This window comes from Typopeltis vanoorti, chromosome 4 (genome assembly GCF_054136105.1).
Source record: "Typopeltis vanoorti isolate ZY-2024b chromosome 4, IOZ_Tvanoo_1.0, whole genome shotgun sequence".
In the NCBI taxonomy this organism is placed as follows: Eukaryota; Metazoa; Arthropoda; class Arachnida; order Uropygi; family Thelyphonidae; genus Typopeltis; species Typopeltis vanoorti.
Genome location: NC_143552.1, coordinates 41417662 through 41440358, shown reverse-complemented (window position 1 = coordinate 41440358; position 22697 = coordinate 41417662). Strand labels below are relative to the sequence as shown.

Below are 22697 nucleotides of genomic sequence, written 5' to 3'. Positions count from 1 at the left end.
GAAACTCCCTCCTGTGTTTTCTACAACGCATGTATTATCTTCCCCGTCTTTACTTAGATTCCTACTGTTATCACGTTCCAGTGTAGTATATCTTCTATATTGGTAATCAGGGGGGTCACCTTCAGAACACAAATCCTTTCTTTGACCTTCGGTGATGCGCCTAGGTTGTTTCATTTCCTTTTTTTCTGATCCCAAGTTATTTCTTCCAAATTCTCTCACTCCTTGATAATTTCTTTTTTTACTCCATACTTTTTCAATGGGATCTCCTAGGCAGACCAGGTGATCTGGCCTATTCTTAAATTAATTTCCATCTGTCTGAGTGGACAATCATGGTTCTTTTTTGTCCTGATATTTCTTTTATTCTGTAGTTCACTGGGGATGTTTTATTTAGTATCTCATAAGAGCCTGCAGCACTTTTACCAAATTTCCCTCCTCTTTTATTGCTGGATTGCTGTTCTAGAAACACTAGATTCCAGGTTTTAACTCCTTATACCTTCTTATCTTATTAGCATAAGCTCTGGCCTTTTGTGAGCTATTCTGACTGGCTTCTGCTACAAGGTCATATGCAACTCTATTCTCAAATTAAGTTGTTAAGATATTCGTCTATGTCAAGGAAACCAGAACTAGCTTTCAAGTCTTTAAAGTCATGAGGAAAAGGGGGTTCAAATCCATATAGGACAACAGCTGGAATTTCCTTTATAGCAGAGTGCAACACTGTTCTACAGGCAAAAAGGGTGTGTGAGAGGAAGTTGTCCCAATTAGTCAATTGACCATCTGCAAGTTAGATAGGGTTTGCTTGAGAGTTCAAGTCATTCTCTCACACATCCCATTTCCTTGAGGATGGTAAGGAGTGGTGAACAGTTTCTATATTTTCAGTAATTTACATAATTGTAGCATAATTTCAGCTGTGAAATTTGTTCCCTTATCTGTGAGGAGAGTTTGGGGGGTTCCATATCTTGAAATTATCAACTCAAAGAATTTGCTTGCCACTGTCTGGGCAGTTTGGTCCTTCATAGTTATGGCCTCGGGAAACCTAGACAAGGTGTCTATCACCACCAGTATATATCGGTTTCCCTTCAATGTGGTTGGAAGAGGACCTATGATGTCCATCGCCACAGCTTGAAATGGACGACTTGGAATGGGAAAGGGCTGGAGGGAGCCTTTTTTGTTACCTGATTTACGTTCACATAAGATACATAAGCTTCGACATCTCTACTCATTCCTTTCCATATATATCTATCTTTTATTCTGTTCCAAGTTCTGTAAAACCCCTGGTGACCTGCATCATGAAAGGAATGTAGCATCCGGTGGATCATTATCGTGGGAGCTACTATCTTATTTTTCCAACGTCCAGTGAAGTTCTGCCTTTGCCAATAGAAGACCATCACCATCTATGAATAGGGATTGCAGGAAAGAATGTTTTTCCAAAACTTCATTTCCCTTTTGGATCTGTAAATAAATTTTTCCCCATACTGGGTCTTGCCTTTGAGCCTCTCTTATGGACGACTTGTCCCAATTCTGAAGGTGAAGTGGTTTCCTGTGATTTTGTTGTTCTCCTTCTGTCTTTATTAATTTGATGTTTCCTTCCTCATAATCTGAGTTCTCTTTTGTATCTTCATCAAGCGCTCTGGAAAGGTAGTCAGCTACCACATTATGTTTTCCAGGAACGTAGCTTATCTCGACCTGGAACTCTTGTATCTCCAATGCCCAGCATATTATTCTCAGATTTTTGTCCTTCATGGAAGACAAGAATGTCAGAGGTTTGTGGTCTGACCTTAGAAATATCTTCTGCCCTAATAGCATGTACCTGAATTTCCTTAGGGCATGTACAATGGCTAATGTTTCTTTCTCAATTACAGAGTAGTTTCTTTCAGAGGTGGAGAGCTTCCTACTTAAAAATGCTATTGGTGTAAGATCTCCCCCTTCTTGTTCCAGTACGGAAGCTATGGTGTCATTAGAAGCATCTGCAGCTAGATAGAAAGGCTTCTCGAGATTCGGGTAGGCTAAGACTGGAGCTTTGGTTAACGCAAGGTTGAGGAAGTTGTGGGCAAGCTGTTGTTTCTCCCCCAATGAAACTTTTCTTCTTTTTTTTTTTTTTGTCAGTTCGATGATGGGTTGCATTATTCTGCAGCAATTAGGAATGAATTTTCTATAAAAATTCACCATTCCTAAATACCTTCGAACTTGCCTTACAGATGTAGGGATTCTCGCTTTCAGGATGGCAGAGACATTTTCTTGAGTGGGATTAATGCCTCTATTGCTCACCACATGGCCTAGATATTCTACCTCCCTCATGAAGAGCTTACACTTAGAGCACTCCAGTGATAGTCTTGATTTCTCTAATCTTTCTAACACACCATTCAAGATATTCATGTGAGACTTCAGGTCCTGTGTGTAGATTAATAGGTCATCCTGAAAGCACATGACTCCTTTTCCCAACATGTCTGAGAGAACAGTGTTCATTAGACATTGAAAGCTCATGGCTGAGTTTCTTGCCCCCTGTGGAAGTCGACAGAGCTGATATTTCTGCCAACGAGTTGTAAAGGCGAAAAACTGTCTATCTTCCTTCCTAAGGGGAATTTGGAAATAGCCTGAGTTCAGGTCTAATTTTGAAAAGAACGTTGCTCCCTCTAGACATGTTAGCAATTCTTCTATGTTACAAAGGGGAAAATCAATGGGCGTAGTGACCTTATTAATCTCACGCAGGTCCAATATAAATCTTAGGCTCCCATCAGGTTTTTCTACAAATATGAAGGGGCTGTTCCATCTGGAGTTTGACTTCTCTATGATTCCAACTCTTTCATATTCACTCAAGAGGTCCTGAAGTCTGTCCAAATATTTCAGGGGGGTCTTGTACTGTTTTATGTATATGGGAGAGTCTGCGGTAATCTGAATGGAGTGCTCTATATTCTCAGCACAGGTTAATGAGCTGATATCCTCTGTAAAGACTCGAGGATATTTCAAGAAGATTGTTTGAATAAACTCCTCAATTTTACTCCTTTCAGCTTCGGATACAGTTGAGCTGATGGCTTCATTCAATAACTTCTCCTTCTTTTCTTCGACACCTTCGTCGGGCCTTACTACTTCTATCTCCATTGTATCATGGTTATTGTTCTCAGACCCTTTTGAAGACCTTGGCTGGTAACTTATGCCATTTAATGAAATGGTTCCTGAGGCAAAATCACACATGAACTTTTTCCCTTCCAGGAAATCTAGACCCAAAATTACTTGACCATTGGTGTCTGCAATCTCAGGAAGAATGATTAGCTCTTGAGAGAATGAAATTGGAAAGCAAGGAATGTGTATGTTGGCGACTATCTTCTTCATTGCAATCATTTCAATTTTAACAATGCCTGTAATCTTTATAGGATTTTGTAACAAGGAGGCATTAACAGAGATTTGATTATTAAACTTGCTTACCAGGGAACTTGAAATAACAGATATATGGGCGCCAGTATCCAAAAGAATGTCACAAGGAACCTCCTCGACTAAACCTTGTACGAGTGACAAAGGCAATCTTCCATTTACTTTCGCTATAGTTACGTTTTGCATTTTTAGAGAATTGAAACTACAAGAATCTGGGATGTCTTTATAGCTGACAAGGTTGTCAGATGATTGATCATATCTACAAGGTTTTAAACGCTCAGCCTGTCCTTTTAGAGTTGCAATGTTAGGAGATTTGTCAATACACTTAGTTGATCTTATTAACTCAGGGTTTGTCATCTCATGAGGGTCTAATATAGGGTATTCATCTTCCTTTCCTTCAGATTTGAGTGACTTTTCTAATATTTTCTTATTTAAAGATAGTTCCTGTGGATTAACATAAGGCTCTTTTCGTGTTGCCCTTGGTAGGCGAGTACCACCTGACAAATACAAAGGAGTTGTTAAGGAGGGAACCTGAGCATTACAATCTTGGGCTAACATTTGCCTAATGGAGGAAATTTGATACATCTCCTCTAGGATTCTCTCTCTCCTTTTTGCTAATTCAAAACACCCTTCTAGATCAGTAGCTCCCTTCTTATGAATTACTTCCCTTAAATTATCATGTAATCCTATTTTAAATTGTTGGAAAGTAATCCATACTAAGTGGGGTTTCTGAGCATCAGTCACTTTCAAACTGTTAGATAATGTCAATAACCGATTGTAAAATTCTGTGACAGTTTCTTTATCTTTTTGTATGACACTTTGTAACTTCCACAAATTTGGGCCAACACTTTTTAGTTTACAAAATTGAGACGATAAAGTTTCTTTAAATTTAGAATATTCTAATGTTTCCCGAAGTATCGGAGAAGAATACATGAATGTTTTTGCTTTACCTATTAATTTACTTCTGATTAAAACTAGTAGTTGAAAATCAGTCCAGTTTGCTACTTCTCTAAGTTTTTCAATATAAGTAAAAAAAGATAACACATCACCAGAGTATTCTCCTGAAAATTGGGGAACTACCTGTTGGGGATTCACACTTTTAAAAAATTCACTGTCTTCCATCTCTGAATTTGAAGTAACAGCCATTGTGATAAAGGGAGTATTAATTTAAATAATACAATCCTTAATTTCAAAAAAAACTTTATCTTTGCCTGATTTCTGATTACAACCAGTTCATTGTGATCTATTCAATTTACTTTCTAAATTTTCAGGGAGCAATTCCACAATTATTATTACCAAGTTAAATTAAATCTGTTAATTTACAGCTGTTAAATTACTCTCTATCAATTAAATCACATCCTGCCGACTGTGCCATTTTGTCGTTACGTTGTTCTCTCGATGTTCAAATCCGCCATCTTGTTAAAAGTCACTTTTATAAAATAAAAGAAAAGTAATTGTAAATTGATCACTAATCTAAGGGTAGAGAAATTTCTATTATACTGCACCACTCTATCCTTAGATAAGTCTATATGAAATAGTAGGATCAATTCAAAATTAGTTAGCAGTCTTTTCATGTATTCAGGCCGAAGTATTTATTTTCTCTCTTTGGGATTCATGCTAAATTCGAATTTTTGTAAACGGTGCTGTAAAAAGAATTTCAGGCAAATACAACAGTTAGGTTAACAAATAAAGCATTTAATATAGGTCATATAACACTTACATAAATTTTACTTCTAATTTTAAACAATAGAAATAAGTCAAACATTAAGTCAAGTCAATTACATTAGCACAATCTTCCAAGTCTTCACATACACCTTCTTAACTTCTGGGTTATAAAGTTTTTACACTTAAATGAATATAACTGAACATCCAATCTAATTAGTTTTCACACATTTTTCAGTCATGCTACAAGTTCAAAATATTACAGGATCTATTAGCTGAAAATATCTTTCAAACAATTCTTATCTCCAACTCTCAATCATTAAGGGTTTCCGCAGTTAAAGTTAATAATAAACTATGATAGACCTTACCGGAAATGGTTCCTAGAACATCTATTATGTTGTGAGCAAACTTCTGGAATTTACTTATCACACTTAAAGAATAAAAACACATCTACAAAACTTATCCGCAGTTATACTTAAAGCACTATCAATTACGCTTCAGAATTCTTGACATCAATTAGGGCACTTCAAATATCCTTATTACCACTCATAAATTAATTAAAACACTGTGAGGTTCTCTTTACAGCAAATCGGAAATAAGCTGCAATACTAGATCAGCTGGGTTTATTCAGAATTCTTCCTTGAATGTTCAGCTCTTTACTTTATCCGATTGTAGCTTTAATTTTCCTTCTATTATTACTGCTGATTTCAATTTCAGCTAACTATAAAATTCGCTACGTTCTTGCTCACTCATAAAAATTATCCACTTCACTCCTACCCTTAAGAACCTTTTATTTACTTCTACTTCTTTATTTTATCACCCTGCTTCCTCGCACTTCCAAGTTTCCGTCCCTAACTCCTTTCTTTTTACATATTTTTTTATTCTCTCTTTAGCCCATGCTCCGTTCCACTCGCGTTTGTTTATTTCACACGTCTCCATGATAACAGACAAACATAAACATTCTCGCCAATGTTAGATAGCCTATACCACTACATTGAGTCATTACATACGTTAAGCTTTATACACAAATAGGAATAATTAGAATATTTGCTTTTCAATAAATGCGTAGTTAATATTGCAAATATAAGTTTCTATAATATTGACATAACAATAAATAAAATAGCTTAATACTTAATACAGAATCTGTTTACCATTAACACATTTCTTTGATTAAATAATTGATATAATTAAGGAAATTATATGATATCAAATTATATTTACGTTATTTACATTAAATAATATTTACAAACACAGCCTTTGTGATGGAAAATCATGTTGGATTCTGAAGCAAATAACATTTATTCTATTTTCTACATAATTAGAATCCAACAAGGGCATTATGGGTGAGTATAGAAGGCAATTATGGCAGAATAAAAGAGGTGGAAAAATTTTGTACATACCTTGTTGTACATACCAACCCTTGTCCCAGTTTCCACATAAGGATACTCTTCCCCTTTGTCCCCCCCCCCTCCTTCCACAAAAAATGCGGCTCTAAAACAAAATATATATATAATATTAATAGTAACCCGGGTTTCCAAACTTATTTCCCGGGTCAAAATACCTCCCCATGTTTCTTCCCCCCGTTTATAAACAACCTTCAGCAGAATCTTGGAATGGAAGGCACCATAGAACCAAAAACAAGGTATGTACAAAAGTTTTTCACCTCTTTTATTCTGCCATAATTGCCTTCTATACTCACCCATAATGCCCTAAAAAAATATATATACCCCTTTTTTGAGTAATGTTAGCCAATGTATTAAAATAAGGGACACTCCTAAATAAAAACAGGCTATAATAGCCGTAATCCCAATTAAAACATTATTACACAATCAACCAGAGACCCAGAAAAAGTGGAGATTTAAAGAAAACTAACAAAAATACACTAACCACTCGGCCAGCCTGGCTGGCCGAGTGGTTAGCATATTCAAACTCATCACTACAGTGAAAAATATTTTCGGATTTATCCCAGCAAACTGAGTGACTCTGTAGATCGTCATGAGGGTTATTAGGGAAAAGGACATGACTGGATAGCACAGATGCATGTGATCTTTTATAGGAGATGTCTCTCTTATGCTCCTCAATACGCAGTTCAACAGATTTGTTAGTCTGTCCAAATTAAGGAATATTACAGTCGCACTATAACTTGTAAACACCTGGATATTTCAGTTTATGATGAATAGGCTTTGGAGGGCTTATAAGAGAACGGACTTTAGGGAGTGTAGTATAAAAAAAAAGTCCTGATGTTGTATTTTTTAAAATCGTGGAGTCCAGAGAAATCCTCCTTAATCCGGAACATTTGAACAGCAATTTGAGTTATAACATTCCTGATAGCCATACTGCAGTTGTTCAATACTGACACTCACGAGAACCTACATTCACACATTCAACAAACAATAGCATGTTAGACAGAACGACTTGAAAAATACAACGTTTTTGTGTCAATTATGTATTGTATTTTTTGCCTGCAATTCTCTGTTTTTTGTAACTTCGATTTTTTATTACTGTGTTCTACCTTTAATGGATACCTGAAGAAAGCTGTAAAAGGCTGAAACTAGTTGTATCATTATCATTAAAATTTAATATTATCTCGGTTTAAAGTCATTTAAAATTTATTCTCTAAAATGTATCATTACAACCGAGTAGAAGATCATGAACACACACACACACACACACACACACACACACGAGGTGGTTCTGGAAAGTTCGGATCAACACCTAGAACAAAAATTGTATTAAAGCAACTGATATAACCACAAAAAAGAACATATGAGGATATAAGAAATTATGTTACCTTCATAACTCTGCTACTAGTATGTTCTTTCTTGTTATATTATTTGCATTAATATTTTGTCCTAGGTGTTTATCAGAACTTTCCAGATTCTCTCCCCTCCCATATATATATATATATATATATGTATATATATGGTTTTATATATAGGATATTTCTGGAAAGAATATACAAAATAAATATCATGAGGCAAAATGTTTTAGAGACTAATAAGAAATCTTAAAAATGAAGGAAAGTGTCACAGAATGTATGATCCTCTTTATGATCTTTGATCATAAAAAGGATAAAAATTAATAAATAATTTTATTTATTAAAAATTAAATAAATAAATACTAAAACCCTCCGGAGACAAGACTTCAACAGTGGCTTACACTACACCTTGAGAATAATACTGGTATTCCAACAGCTGAACATCATCCATGTGGTGCCCACTTGAACTGGAATACTTGGAAAAGCCTCAACAGACTTTGAACAACAGGATGCTGCAAACAAAACCTGAACAAATAACTGTGAGTGTGGGACAACCCAGTCCATGGAGCACCTTCTTTCTCTTCCCCCTTCTTCAATCACCTTGCACAAAAAAGGACTTTATATCCTCCACAGAAAGAGCAATTGACTGTGCAAGATACTGGAGGAACAGACCATATTTATTGTATATAACTAATGTATAGCTTCTTTTTTCATATTTTATTGTACTTATTATTCCCTGTATAATTGACCTATCAAATTTAAGCTGTTCTCATTTGTAATCTATCCTAATTTGTTGAAAATAACGTTGTACCACTTACTACTGTACCAGTTGTGTTTGGATACAAAATAAATAAATGTTTTACATTCCTGTACGTCAAGTTATTTCAGAGCTTGATGGAGATCCAGCATCAAATCAATGTAACTGCTATGGAAACAAATCGGTGTAACTGATATGGAAAACTTTTAATTAAACAAGCGAAATGTGTAAATCAGATCAGATTTGTTAAACGATGTAATGCAGCTCAGGTAATACCTGAGCTGCCCTAACTGTTGCAAAGAGAAACTTTAGGTCTCCCAAAGCTAAAAAAAAAAATATGCACAGGCCAGTAGATTGCTACTTATCCTCCAGCTGTCCAAAGCCAAAAAATGTTAGCCTTGTTAAATAATGAAATTAAATATGTTCATGATATACTACTAGTTGTAACTCTATCCCCAGATTTGTTAGAAATAGTAGACTGTATTTCAACTGTTTCTGCAGACAAAATATTTGCCACTACACAAGAAACGCTAATACAAAAATGTAATTATCTTATTAGTTATCATCAACTGTCTTTGTCATCGACTGGAGATCTTCAAAAGACAGTTATTAATATCTCAAGGCAGCTTCTTACTACTCAGAAATTGAATGCACTTTCTAGAGGTCCAGATTTCACATTAGCACCAAAAGTCATTCCAGTAATGGACTTTTTTTCTGGCATTTGTCAAAGCGCTACATAATATTTCTTCAGATGTTACTTACCAGCTTTGGTTCCAAATAGCACAAATATTTATCAAGGCCAAACCTCCTCCAAATTTGTCTTATCCAGAAATGAAGGCCTTGCTCTCTCTATGGAAGAATAATTATTTTATTATTACAAGGGCAGACAAAGGGAAGTCTGCCATTGTAATAATAAAATTTAGTAGTTCAATGAAAGACTTCCCTTTGTAATAATAAAATGTAAATGAATACTATAGAAAATCGACTTTAATGTTACATGTTATTCTACATAGTACCCTTGCTAATGATCCTACTCTGACCCAGATTAAGAAATTAAACACTTATGTTTCTAATTGGGATGAGGAAACCAAGAAGAAACTCGAGTGTTACCATGGACATCTTACTCATTTATATGGGCGATTACCAAAAGTCCTTGAAACAAATATTCTATTATGCTCTGTGGTAGACTGCATTAGCTCTCCATGTTACAAATTTGCTAACCACCTTTTCAAATTACTTTCAGTATTCACAGAAAGGTCCTCTTCATTTCAAAAATAGTTCTCATTTTAAAGAAAAAATATCAAAGCTTCATAGCCTACATATTGTGTCCTTATTCACAAATGTTCATTTAGATGAAACACTTAACTTCCTCAAGCAAGATTTTCCAGAATATATTTTCAACCTAGTTGACTTTGTCTGGTCACCATTCCCTATGTTAAAGGCATCTCAGAAGGTATAGCCAAACTGCATGGATGTGTTGAACTACAAGAGTCCTATCTTATCAACAAGATATCTCCTTTTCTAGACTCAGCTAAAGATAAACTTCCACTCACCTGGAGTGTATCAAGTTTCTTGCCAATGTGGATTATCGTATTTTGGCCAAACAGATCTGCAACCTTACATTGTAATGAACATTTAGGCTATGTTAAGCTTCATGAGCCAGAGCAATCAGAACTTGCAAACATGCTCTTATCACCATACATTGTTATTTGGAAGAAAATTAAGGTTCTCTTCATAAAAATAGTAATGTAATTAAAATTCTATTAAATCTAAATAGAAACGATGATTATGGGAAATAGTTCTTCACAAATTTGAAAGATTATTTGGAAGAAAATTAAGGTTCTCCATAAAAGTAATAATGTCTTGGAACTTTTATACAAAGAGCGTTGTGAGACCTTGTTACATCAACTAAATCTAAATAGAAACGATCATTATGGGAAATAGTTCTTCACAAATTCCAGAATTTATTTTTATTTATTAAATAACTTTATTTTTATTTTATTATTTTTTAAATTAATTATTATTACATGACACCTCCAAGGAGTCCAAAGACTCATGGGGGGGGGGGGGGGGCACCAGCTCTCTGTCTCCACCACTCAATCCACCAACTACAACAAACCACAACTACCAATGTCATCTACTGTTCACCATCACCACTAGTATTTTCACAGACAATCACAAACATCCATGCCCATAGCAGGATTCGAATCTACAGCCTTTGGCTGTAGAGCAGATACGCTAACCATTTGGCCGACCAGGCCAACATCTTGTTAAAGTTATTTACTAGACCTAGTATAATTATACCCTAATGCTCTACATCACATATGTGCAGTCTGTATGTTTCATTGTTGAATATGCTGTTTTTGTTTCTTGTTTCATTTGAAAGTCATACTGAAGATGTCCTGCTGTTGATACTAAGGCCTAAATTTTATACTACTAATAATATGCACACTAATCTAAACAGATAAGCTTAGGTGTTGACAGTTATTCATGACTTAGTTTTTAACGGTATTAACAACACCAGACAATTTAATGAAAAGATGTTTAATTAACTGCTTATATTTCGCTGAATTTCAAATCAGCATCAACAGAGAACAACATTTGTACACGCGGCAGCGAGTAAGTAAAACAATAACATTGCAGTGTATAAAAGATCTAAAGTCCTATTTATGGTGCTCTCTAATGTTGGGGGGGGGGAATCGTTACAGCTATGTGGGAGTTGCTCTTAGGATGACAGTCTCCCAAATTTTTGGCAAATTAATGCAACCATACTTGTTCAGGTTAGGAGAATTCTTCAAAGTCATTGCTGACTCAAAAAATAATCTTTCAGATCTGTAACAACTCCTAAATAGCACAATTGTTTTCTTCCATCTAATCCTGTGTGAAGGAATATCCAAAGCGTGGTGCCATTCCTGACTTGCCATAGTAATAGTAACGAATGTATTTTTTATGTTCTTCCAGGAGAATGTTAACTGATCATCCTGTTTGTCCCAAGGAGTGTATGAAGTCACAGGGAATGCATCATCTACATAGCGTAACCAAACTGGTGGCTTGTATGTAGCTGTGGTAAGTACTCTGTTTTCAAAGTGTTCCAAATAAAGTTTGCTAAAGGGGTGGGGAGAACCTATAGCAGTACCATTAATCTGTTTGTAGATTTTTCCTCCCCATGTAAAGTAACCTGCATACATAGTAAATTTGAAATTTGAATAATTCAAAAAAATATCAGGGGGAAATTTAGACTTGATCAAATACAGTGTCTATAAGTAGTACATTGGTAAATAAAGAGGTGACATATTTTATACACTGTAATTTTATTGTTTTACTTACTCACTGTTGCGTGTACAAGTGTGTTGTGATCTGATGATGCTGATTTGAAATTCAGCAAATATAAGCAGTTAATTAAACATCTTTTGATTAAATTGTTTGGTGTTGTTAATACCGTTAAAAACTTAAGTCATGAATGTACACATTAGTTAAATCTGCTTTATGTTATTTATTAATTTTTATCCTCTTTATGATCTTTGATTCCTTCTGTGACACTTACCTTCATTTTTAAGATTTCTTATTTGTCTCTAAAACATTTTGCCACCTCATGATATTTATTTTGTATATTCTTTAGAGAAATGAGGTGGCAAAATGTTTTAGAGTTGGTTTGTTGGTTTCAGGCATCCTGTAATTAAGCAGCAGCTTTCATTCAATGCTGGGTCTAGTTTCAGCATGGCATGATCTGGACGATACTGGGCAGACATATTCAGCAGAAGAATAGCAAAGGGCAAAGATCTCAGTGTGCTAGGGTCTGTCCCCATTTGGAGGAGGTAAGCTTTCTTAGTATGTTGTTTCTTGCATTCACTTTTGCCTTTGTTTTTTCTGTGTGCGTGTGTGTGTGTGCTTTATATGAAAGGGTGTGATCGAGAGTCACCCCGGGGCAGATTGGGTTCTAGGAATGTTCTAAATCAGAGCCTTCCCAAGAAATTTGTAGATTGCTGTTCACTTCCTTATTGTTAAGGTGGAAAAGGCCAGTCTGAGTTTTCAAGGGGTTTGGTTTTAATTGATTGTTGCTATAATATGTGGTTAAACTATTTAAGGCAAGTGATAGAGTAGTTTCAATGGACTTGAAATTTTTTGATTGAGTAGCTATGGCAAGGTCATCAGCATAGATAAAATATCTAGTTCCTGGAAAGATGGGGAGATCATTGACACAAATGCTGGAAAGTAATGGTGATAAGACACTTCCCTGGGTGAGGCCATTTTTTGGAGGATGCCAGCAGCTCTTCCTACTCCCCAGCTCCACAATAAAGCATCTGTTTTCCGAGAGTGATTGGATCAAAACAAGGTGATAGTCTAGTTATTCTGTATATTTTATTTCTGAGTGTGAGATAATTTATGGTATCATATGCTGCAGTTAGGTCTACAAACACTGCTTCTGTCACTAGTTTTTGCTCACAACCATTTTCTATATATTGAGTGAGGTTGAGAATCTGTGATGTACAGGATTTGCCTGGTCTAAAACCAGCCTGCTCAGCAATAAGATGGGGCTCAATTAGGGATTGTAGCCTATTCAAAATTAATCGTCCGTTACAATTTGAAGAGGTTGCCGAGTAGTATTAAGTAAGACATAATAATTAATAAATAAGACAAAACAAATTTAACACTCCCAAGAAATGAAATCACATCACATCATAAAATCATAAAAAAATATAAGATCTGATAATGTTGGAGTATTGATAGATAACGATTGATTTGGAGGAAACTTGTTGATATGAAGTTAGCAATGATGTAAATTTTTCGTGTGGCACTATCATATCCTGTACACCCCTTGATAATGAATCATATCAAAAGATATATTTCGGTGATTACACCACATTTTTTTATTATTCAGTTATATAAAACACTGAAATAATAGTTCCTGACAAGTTTCGTAAATCGTAGGATTTACATCTTCAGGGGGTAAATAGTATAACTTAAAGTTTAAACAAGTGAATTAATAAACACAAATCATAACTGTTTGGCTATTCATAAAACTCAAATAACAGAATGCAGATATATAACGTTATTGACGTTGAACAATACTGGACGATGTCACGTGTTCTTGTTCTCGTTCATACGGTCCGAGCTCAGATTGAGGTAGATTTTTTTTATTAGACCTGACCACACTTGGAGAATTAAACTTGGATTTTTATTGCATTGGGTTGGGTTGGGTTTTTTAGCATATTAGCAGCTTCTTTAAATTTTCTTTTTTAACTGTTGTTTTCTATGTATGACATCGTTGTTTTTTTGCCAGAGTACATCGTGTCCAGTGGAAGTGGTATGGAAAACAAGCCTCATTTTTTGTTCTCTTTTGAATTGTACGACTTTTTGGTGTTCAGCCATGCGTATTTCTCCAGATCTTCCTGTCTGTCCTACGTAGCAAATCCCGCAAGAGCAACGGATTTTGTAAACTCCTGGTTTTTTAAGAGAATGATGAGATGGTTTTGGTGGATGTAGGAATCTTGAGATTTTTTCCATAGGAAGGAAGGTTACTTTTATGTTGTGTTTGTTCAAGAATTTGGCTACTTATCTGTAACATTTTTGATATAAGGAAGCAAGATTGCGTTTTTGTAATCCTGTTTTATTGTGTTGTTAGCTGGAGGCATTTTAAGAATCTCTTGATGGTTTTTGTTTCGTATCCATTCTGTTGGAGGATTTGTGTTAAGTATTTTAGTTCTTCATTACATCTTTCTTGTGTGCTGGGGATATTGTATGCTCTGTCTCGAAGAGTTTTAATGAAGCTTATTTTTTGTGAAGGATGGTGGCGTGAGGTTGCATTTAGAAATCTTCCAGTGTTTGTCGGCTTCCTATATACTGAGAAGGAGAGTTTACTTTCTTCATTAACTTCTAATAAAATATCCAGAAAAGGAAGTTTTTTATTTTTTTCTTGTTCTAAAGTGAATTTTATGGTGTTGTGCAAATTGTTGAGATAATCTTTGAAATTGATAAGTTCATCTGTTGTTCCACTGAATATGATGAAAATATCGTCCACATAGCGTAGCCATATTTTTGGTTTTTTATGGTAATTCTTAAGAGCATTGTTTTCAAATTTTTCCATAAATAGGTTTGCTAATACCGGTGATAATGATGAACCCATGGCCAGTCCTTTTTTTTCCCAGATTCTATCTTTATAGGTGAAAAAAGTATTGTTTATACAATGTTTAAAAAGATTCAAGATGTCCGGAGGGAAGAGGTCTTCTAGGAGATTCAAAATTTCTTGTCTCGGGACGTTTGTAAACAAGCTGATAATGTCGAGACTTGCAAAGATGTCTGTTGGACCAATATGTATATCTTTCACTTTTTCTATGAAATGTTTACTATTTTTTATGAAGGAAGATGTTTTTCCTATATGTTGTGAGATCATGTTGGTGAGGTATTTTGCCAAGTTGGAAGTCGGTGAATCTCTTCCATCTACTATTGGTCTTAAAGGTATATCTGTCTTATAGATCTTTGGAATACCATATATTCTTGGTATCAAAGGATGTTTTGATTGTAAGTATTTTTTAAGTTCTTCCGTCCAGAGAGGCACTTTTTTTATTAGATCATTTGTTTTTTTGTGTGTAGGCCAAGTCGGGTCTCTGTCTATGGGTTTGTAGGTGTTGGTATCTTCCAGGAGACTTTTCATTTTGTTATATTCTAGCATTTAAAATGACAGTTGCATTGCCTTTATCTGCTTTTTACTATGACAATATTTTTGTCATCCTTTAACTTTTTAAGGCAAACGTATTCATTGCAAGGTAGATTCCTATGAGGTAATCTGCTTTTTAATAGTAAAGCTGTAGTACTTTGTATACGGATAAGATCTGCCATGTTGTCCAGTAGATTTCTAATTCCTTTTTCTATTTGTGCTATGATATCAATTTTTGGAATGAAACGTGGGGTTAAGGCGAAGTTAAAACCCTTGAGTAAAAGATTATTCTCCTCTTTTGTTAGGACTCTCAAAGAAAGATTAATAACTACTTTTGAATGATCTAGTTGTTTTTTATGTATTTCCTTCTTCTGAAGGAGTATGTTGAACTTATGAATTAATGTATGTTTCTTCTGTTCTGAGATCGATATTGCTTTGTTAAATGTAACACTATCGATGTTGTTCCATCGGTTGGATGGAAGAGATGTGGCCAGTTCATTACGAAGAGAAAAAGTGTTATTACTAATTAATGCTAATTCAGCTCTAGTGACTTTAATTCCTTCTCTTAGAAAAAGCTAGTTCCATTTTATGGTAAATTCTGGAAGCCTTGTTTGTGTGGAATTATGCATTTGACTTTGATGAATTTCGGGATGACTTCGTTATCTCTGCATCGGATGAGGAAAATTAGACGATTAATGAAGTTGAGGTGTTTAATGCGTAGTTTCTCTAGTTGTATAACTTTATGCCAAAAGCACTCACCGTAAGTTTGTAATTGCAGGCGTAGACTTCTGTGGCTAATTGGTTCAAAAGATATATTTCGGTGATTACACCACATTTTTTTTTATTATTGAGTTATATAAAACACTGAAATAATAGTTCCCGACAAGTTTCGTAAATCGTAGAATTTACATCTTCAGGGGGTAAAGAGTATAACTTAAAGTTTAAACAAGAGAATTAATAAATAGAAATCATAACCATTTGGCTATTCATAAAACTCAAATATCAGAATGCAGATATAAAACATTATTGACGATGAACAATACTGGACGATGTCACATGTTCTTGTTCTCGTTCATACAGTCCGAGTCATATTGAGGTAGATTTTTTATTAGAGCTGACCACACTTGATGGAGAATTAAACTTTGATTTTTATTGCATTGGGTTGGGTTTTTTAGCATATTAGCGGCTTCTTTAAATTTTCTTATATAACTGTTGTTTTCTATGTATATCGTCGTTTTTTGCAGAACACATCGTGTCCAGTGGAAGTGGAATGGAAAGCAAGCCTCGTTTTTTTTTTGTTCCCTTTTGTATTGTACGTCTTTTTGGTGTTCAGCCATGCGTATTTCTCCAGATCTTCCTGTCTGTCCTACGTAGCAAATCCTGCAAGAGCAATGGATTTTGTAGACTCCTGGTTTTTTAAGAGGATGATGAGGTGGTTTTGGTGGATGTAGGAATCTTGAGAATCCAGATTTAACAAAGATGGTTCTTTGTTAAATCTGGTGCCAAACAAGGATATATGTTATCTTCTCTGTTATTCATTACCTATATGGATCACATTATGAAGGAAAGCGGTATGAAACCTGATATCAAAATTGGAGATGTTAATGTCAGCTCTTTACTTTATGCAGATGATGTCATACTTTTAGCTACATCAAGTACAAGTCTGCAAGATTCATTGACTAAATTGAATAACTGTTATAATATATGTGGTATGAAAATCAGCAATAACAAAAGGAGACAATGAAAATTGGCAGGTTGAAAATATCAACTGTGAATACGTGAATGGAAAACCTATAGAACAAGTAAAACATTTCAGCTACTTATGCACAATTTTAGGTAAATTAAATATGGAAATAGACAATAGATTCAATATAGCTGGCATGGTAGGAAGTCAACTGAATAAATTTATATGGAATAAGAAAGAAATTAGTCAAAACACTAAATTAGCTGCATAAAAGACAGTGTTCAAACAATTTTAACTTATGGATCTGAGAGCTGGGCTAGAAATAAAACACTTGACCAAAGAGTAGAGACCACAGATATGACAGTCCTGAGTAAGATTAGGGGCATGAACAGATGGCATCAATGGCAATATCATATTAAAAAACAAGGATATTAGGAAAGAACTTGACATTGTTAGCATCCAGAAATGTGTTAGCAGAGTTAATATCAGGTGGTTATGGTCACTTAAACAGAATGGGAGAGGTAAGATTAGCAAAACAAGTGTTCTCTGCCAGGTTGGCAGGAAAAAAAAAAAACCAGAGGAAGACCAAGATATAGGTGGATGATAGTAAAAAGTGTCTCAGAAGACAGAAATATAAGATCTGATAATGTTGGAGTGTTGATACAGATTGATTTGGAGGAAACGTGCAGATATGAAGTTGGTAATGATGTAAATTTTTCATGTAGTACTATCATAATATCCTGTATACCCTTTGAGAGTATATATCAGGAATTTGATGATGATTTAGATAGGATTTTTCTGATTATATACTGGTGAAAGGTCAGAGGAGGCATTGAGTGCTTGAAATTGTTGGGGGACATTTACCAAAATTATCTATGCACGCATTTGAAGAAGAATATGATGCAAGTCGATTAGCTTTCTCTGTATTTGATAATGCAATAAACCAATCTGGGTGCAGTAATAGTGGGAGCAATGTTGGGCAGAAGTTGTGGCCAACTGCTCTGGCAAGAGACCAAAAGTGTGGCTGCCATTTGCACGCGATCCAAATTTCCTGCTTTTGACTTTTTGGAAATTAGATTTTGGTGCATTGATGATTTTCTATAAGCTGTTTTGAGTTTGGTGTAAGCAGTGAGAGATGACAGAATTCTTGATGATATCCAACTGTGGTGTGCTTGGTTATATATTTGTACAGCCGTAGCGTATCTTAGTTCTTAGTGTATCTTATATAGAATCAAGGTTTACTTAAGATGGAAATCGATATGGAATGGATGATATATACTTCCATTTTGGAGAGAATTACTTTGGTGATGCATATGTTTGAGCTGGAAGGCCGAAAGCAATAATCCAACCATGGGAATGAGTGGGTCATCCCACTTGGCATTCTTATACTGCCAGATGAATCTTGGTTGGGTCACCTGTATGGGTGTTACTTGCTGGAGAAGAGATAAACACAAAGTTGTAGGCTGAATTACCTAAAGAAGATAAAACCTTCGCATTATATTTGGTTAGATCATTATTGAGGAAGAGGTTCAGGGTGTTTGGGTCTAGCTGGTGGGCATATGAACAATTTGTGTAAGGTTGGGACAGACTCATATATGCAATCAGGGAGATTGACTTTGAGGTTGTTAGTTCTGCCATTAGTGACTGGTGAAAATAACCTGTGACATGCCACTTCTTGGCATGTCACAGGTTATTTTCACCAGTCATCCCGTCCCTTTTTTTTGTTCATAGGTATGAAGCAGTTGAAACTGGTGATATTTCAAAATGAAAACCAAATTTATCCATTAGTTATGTCTTCCTTCAGTGTATCATCACTTTTGGTGTAGAAGTTGAGGATAACGGTATTGTATTTTTTTGTTTTAGGCCTCAATCAAGCTGTGCATCGTTAACTCAATGAGGCCATGGAGCTGGCTGGTATCGGTGGCAGGTGATTTTTTGTTGAATTGTTGAGTGTGGATCTGTTCAAGCTAGATTTCAATTAATTTGATTTTGGGAGAAAGTGGGCAGAAGAAATGCTGGTTCTAAAGTTCACATGAAGTTTTATATTCTGAGTGTTGACTTCTATGCACTGAACATGCAACCATTGTCAACAAAAATTGCATGGAAAGCCTTTTTTTTTTTTTTTTTGTCTATGACTTCTAGTCTACAGCTGCGACACTTGATAGCATCAGTGGATTTATCGGTGCTGGTTGGCCGTGCTGTGTTGGCTATGCCCGGAACACTATGTCGTTGTTGGGCTTTGATGCCGCTGTCGTTATGGAACATTCAAGCAGTAGTACAGATTTCTCCATGAAACTGCAGCAGCAATCCATTTCAGAATTGCTGCTGCAGTTTCACTTGGTGAAATTCATGTAGGAAATGACTTTTAAAACTATAAAAACAAGGAGCACACATTTAGGCAGACTTATTCCAAAGCACCACCAAGTGGACTCCTGGTGTATTGTTAAATAGCTAGTATCATTGTTGATAATTGCCAGCCTGGCTGGTCCAGTGGTTAGCAATCTACTCTCTAACCAACAAGTTGCAGTAGCCATGGATGTTTGTGAGTGACTTTATGTTAGAGACGAATTTCAACACCAAGTGTGAGACTATCACTCCATTTATTGGGAGCCTGAGGTGGCTTAAAAAAGTTTTAAAGTATCTCTAGAGCAGGGTTTTCAGATTTTAGGGAAAAAATAAATAAAAATAGAAAAAAAACCTTGGCCACCCATGGTACTAATATATTATAAGTTCACAACTTTTTGCAGTACACTCACATAAATCAATAATTAACTAATATGGGATGTGTTATGGATATCATTGTTATTAATGACACTAGCGTGTAGTTCATATGGATATTTAAGAAAAATTGTGATTAATTACTAAGATATAATTAGCCTGTTGAACATGTTAATATTTTTGTTGTATAAATATAAAAAATAATAAAAATAAAAATAAAAGGATGAGAGAAAATGCAAGGGAAACATTATGAATGTAAAGAAAGCTTAAGCCAAATGTTAAAAGTTTATTTTTCACTTGGTTAGAGTATAATAAATTTAGTTTAATCCTTTATCCAAGTGTGAGCAAACAAAGTTTGCACCTGAAAGTATCTTCAGGACTGGGGTAAGGTGGTACAACACCAGGGCACTCCTTGCCAAGGTGGAGCAAGCTACCAACACTCCTATCTCAGTATCTCCCATAATGCAAAACACATCTCCCTGTGGATATGTCTAATGTTATGCATTAAGGGAAGAGCCACAACCCAGACTAGTTTCGACCTTTATTGAGGTCTCTTCAGTGGGAGCCAGGCACAAGTGGAGATACTAGGCAGAAGCATTAGCAGGTCATCTCTACCTATAGGAGCTGCCAAATGGTGTGCCACCCTTTTTTAATAAATTACTCTGGATTTAGAGAAAGATGTTGAAAGTTTATTTTTCACTTGGTTAGAGTATAATAAATTTAGTTTAATCCTTTATCCAGGTGTGAGCAAACAAAGTTTGCACCTGAAAGTATCTTCAGGACTGGGGTAAGGTGGTACAACACCTTACCCCAGTCCTGAAGATACTTTCAGGCGCAAACTTTATTTGCTCACACTTGGATAAATGATTAAACTAAATTTGAAAATTTAGGAAGATGATTGTGTTTTGGCCATAGCAGTGATTTGCAAGTATATGGCTTAGTTGGTATTTGAGATTGGTTTTTCTCTAGGTGTTCCAGTTTCCCTTCATTCCCTTAAAAAAATGTGGCACCATTATTAAAACTGGCAGTTAATGCTATAGTTGCTAGTCTACCGTATTAACTGTCAATGGACTTAAGTGTCCTGGAAAGCAGAAATAATAATTATAATTTGGAATAATAAACATATGTAAAAACGTATATAGCAAAATAACTTATATACTTCTCAAAAATCTATTCTTGATCCATTTAATTTGCCTTTTTGAATACCGTTTGGTCACCAGTTTCATGGCTTCGATACCTAAGGAAAATAAAACAACGAAAATATGAAATATGCAAAAAAAAAAAAAAATCAGTGATTCATGAGCATAATGAGATTAGAAATGTTCATTTCCCCTCATCTTACAACATACAGGTTTATAATTGTTTTATTGTCTATTAAATATTTTACTTATTCCATAATGACTTATGGAATAGCTGGTATCATTGTTGATACCATTATCCGTAAACAATATTATCCATTGTTTTCTTGTGGAGATTTTTACCAAAATGACATTTTTATTTTTATACAAATGAGTCTCTTTCACATTTAATATCAATCAAACTAAAAGTAAAAAAAAAAGAGCTCTCTCACTCCTTCCCAACAATAAGGTATATACTTAATTTCATTACTAGTTTAAATTATCGTTACCTGAAGAAAACAAAAATTTCAAGTTATATGTAATAAAGTCAAATATAAAGAAGAATGGCTGTATGCTCTAAGGATGTCAACCACTCTTCTGTATGCGGATCAACAATAATCAGTTATAACAATAACAATTTATTATAAATTTTAAAAAAATATATTAAAATCTAGTTACCATGTTTACATGTTTTTTTTGTGTTAATGGGATAGTAGAACATGTGGTCAATATTAGATACAGAAGTATCTAATATTGAAGTATCTGACATCAAATTCCTAAAACATTCCTTGTTAAAGTTTAGTAAAACAGTAAAGGTTTAGATACTCGTTTCCACTCATACTCTAAATACATAAATATACGTGAGAAATTTTACAAACACCATATTCCACATGGAAATATCTCACAGTAATAATTGTTCTACAATTGAAATAATATTGGCACACATTTAAATATAAAATTTGTTGGAAGTTTTTTTCCCTTTGGTTAGACTATAAATTATATATTTAGTTTAATCCTTTATCCAAGTGTAAGTAAACAAAGTTTGCGCCTGACGTATCTTCAGGACTAGGGCAATTCGTAGCAAAGGTGGACAAAGCTTCACATCACTTGCCTTAGTATCCCATAATGCAAAGCACATCTCCTGTATAATGCTATGCATTATGGGAAGGGTCACTACCCAAATCGGTTCCTCTGTTTAAGTGCAGGTTACCTCTCCAAAAACTCGTGAGATCCTCCAGATCACCCAACAATGAGCGACCTGAAGGATCAAAAACTCAGCATTGTTCCCCTTAGTAACAGGCTCACCCTGCCACTGAGAAGACCTCTCAGCGTTGGCTCTATCCCATGGCAAGCCCACCCCACCACCGAGAAGAGCTGCTCATATTTCATCTGGGGTGGGGGGTTAACAGTAACAGCCATGCCTCAGTTAACTTCATGGGCTACAGCATTGTCATTCATTACCCCCCCCCCCCCCAGGACATGGATGACAGCAACAGCCAAGCCTCAGTTAAAACTTCATGGGCTACAGCATTGCCATTCATCACCCAACCTTCCAATAAGTTTTGACCTTTATTGGGGTCTCATTAGTGGGAGCCAAACCCAGAGGTGATACCAGGGTTGAAGCAATGGAGAAGTCATATCTACCTATATGAGTTGCCAAAAGGTATCACACCTTATTATTAAATTACTCTGGATTAGAAAAAGATGTTGGAAGTTTTTTCACTTGGTTAGACTATAAATTATATATTTAGTTTAATCCTTTATTGGTGGAAACTCCCCAGTCCTGAAGTATCTTCAGGACTGGGGAGTTTCCACCAAGCCAAATTCAGGTTCGAATTGGAACCAATTCGAACCTGAATTTGTGAAATTTTGCCATTGTGACAACTGATGTGTGGGACATGCATTGTCTTGAAGAAAGAGCACTTTTTTTGTGGGCCAATCTTGGCCATTTTCTCTTCAGTTCTTCTTTTAAACAGTCC

General features: G+C 35.3%; 1 protein-coding gene across 1 annotated transcript in view; it reads right to left on the bottom strand.

Annotated features, from left to right (window-relative positions):
- The window catches only part of LOC150107252 (tRNA dimethylallyltransferase), a 193727-nt gene that overhangs the window by 75447 nt on the left and 95583 nt on the right, over positions 1–22697 (bottom strand). The window contains exon 8 of the mRNA XM_090391751.1: positions 20760–20837. Coding sequence (XP_090247877.1) covers positions 20760–20837 — 78 coding nt within the window. The remainder of the gene's footprint in view (positions 1–20759; positions 20838–22697) is intronic.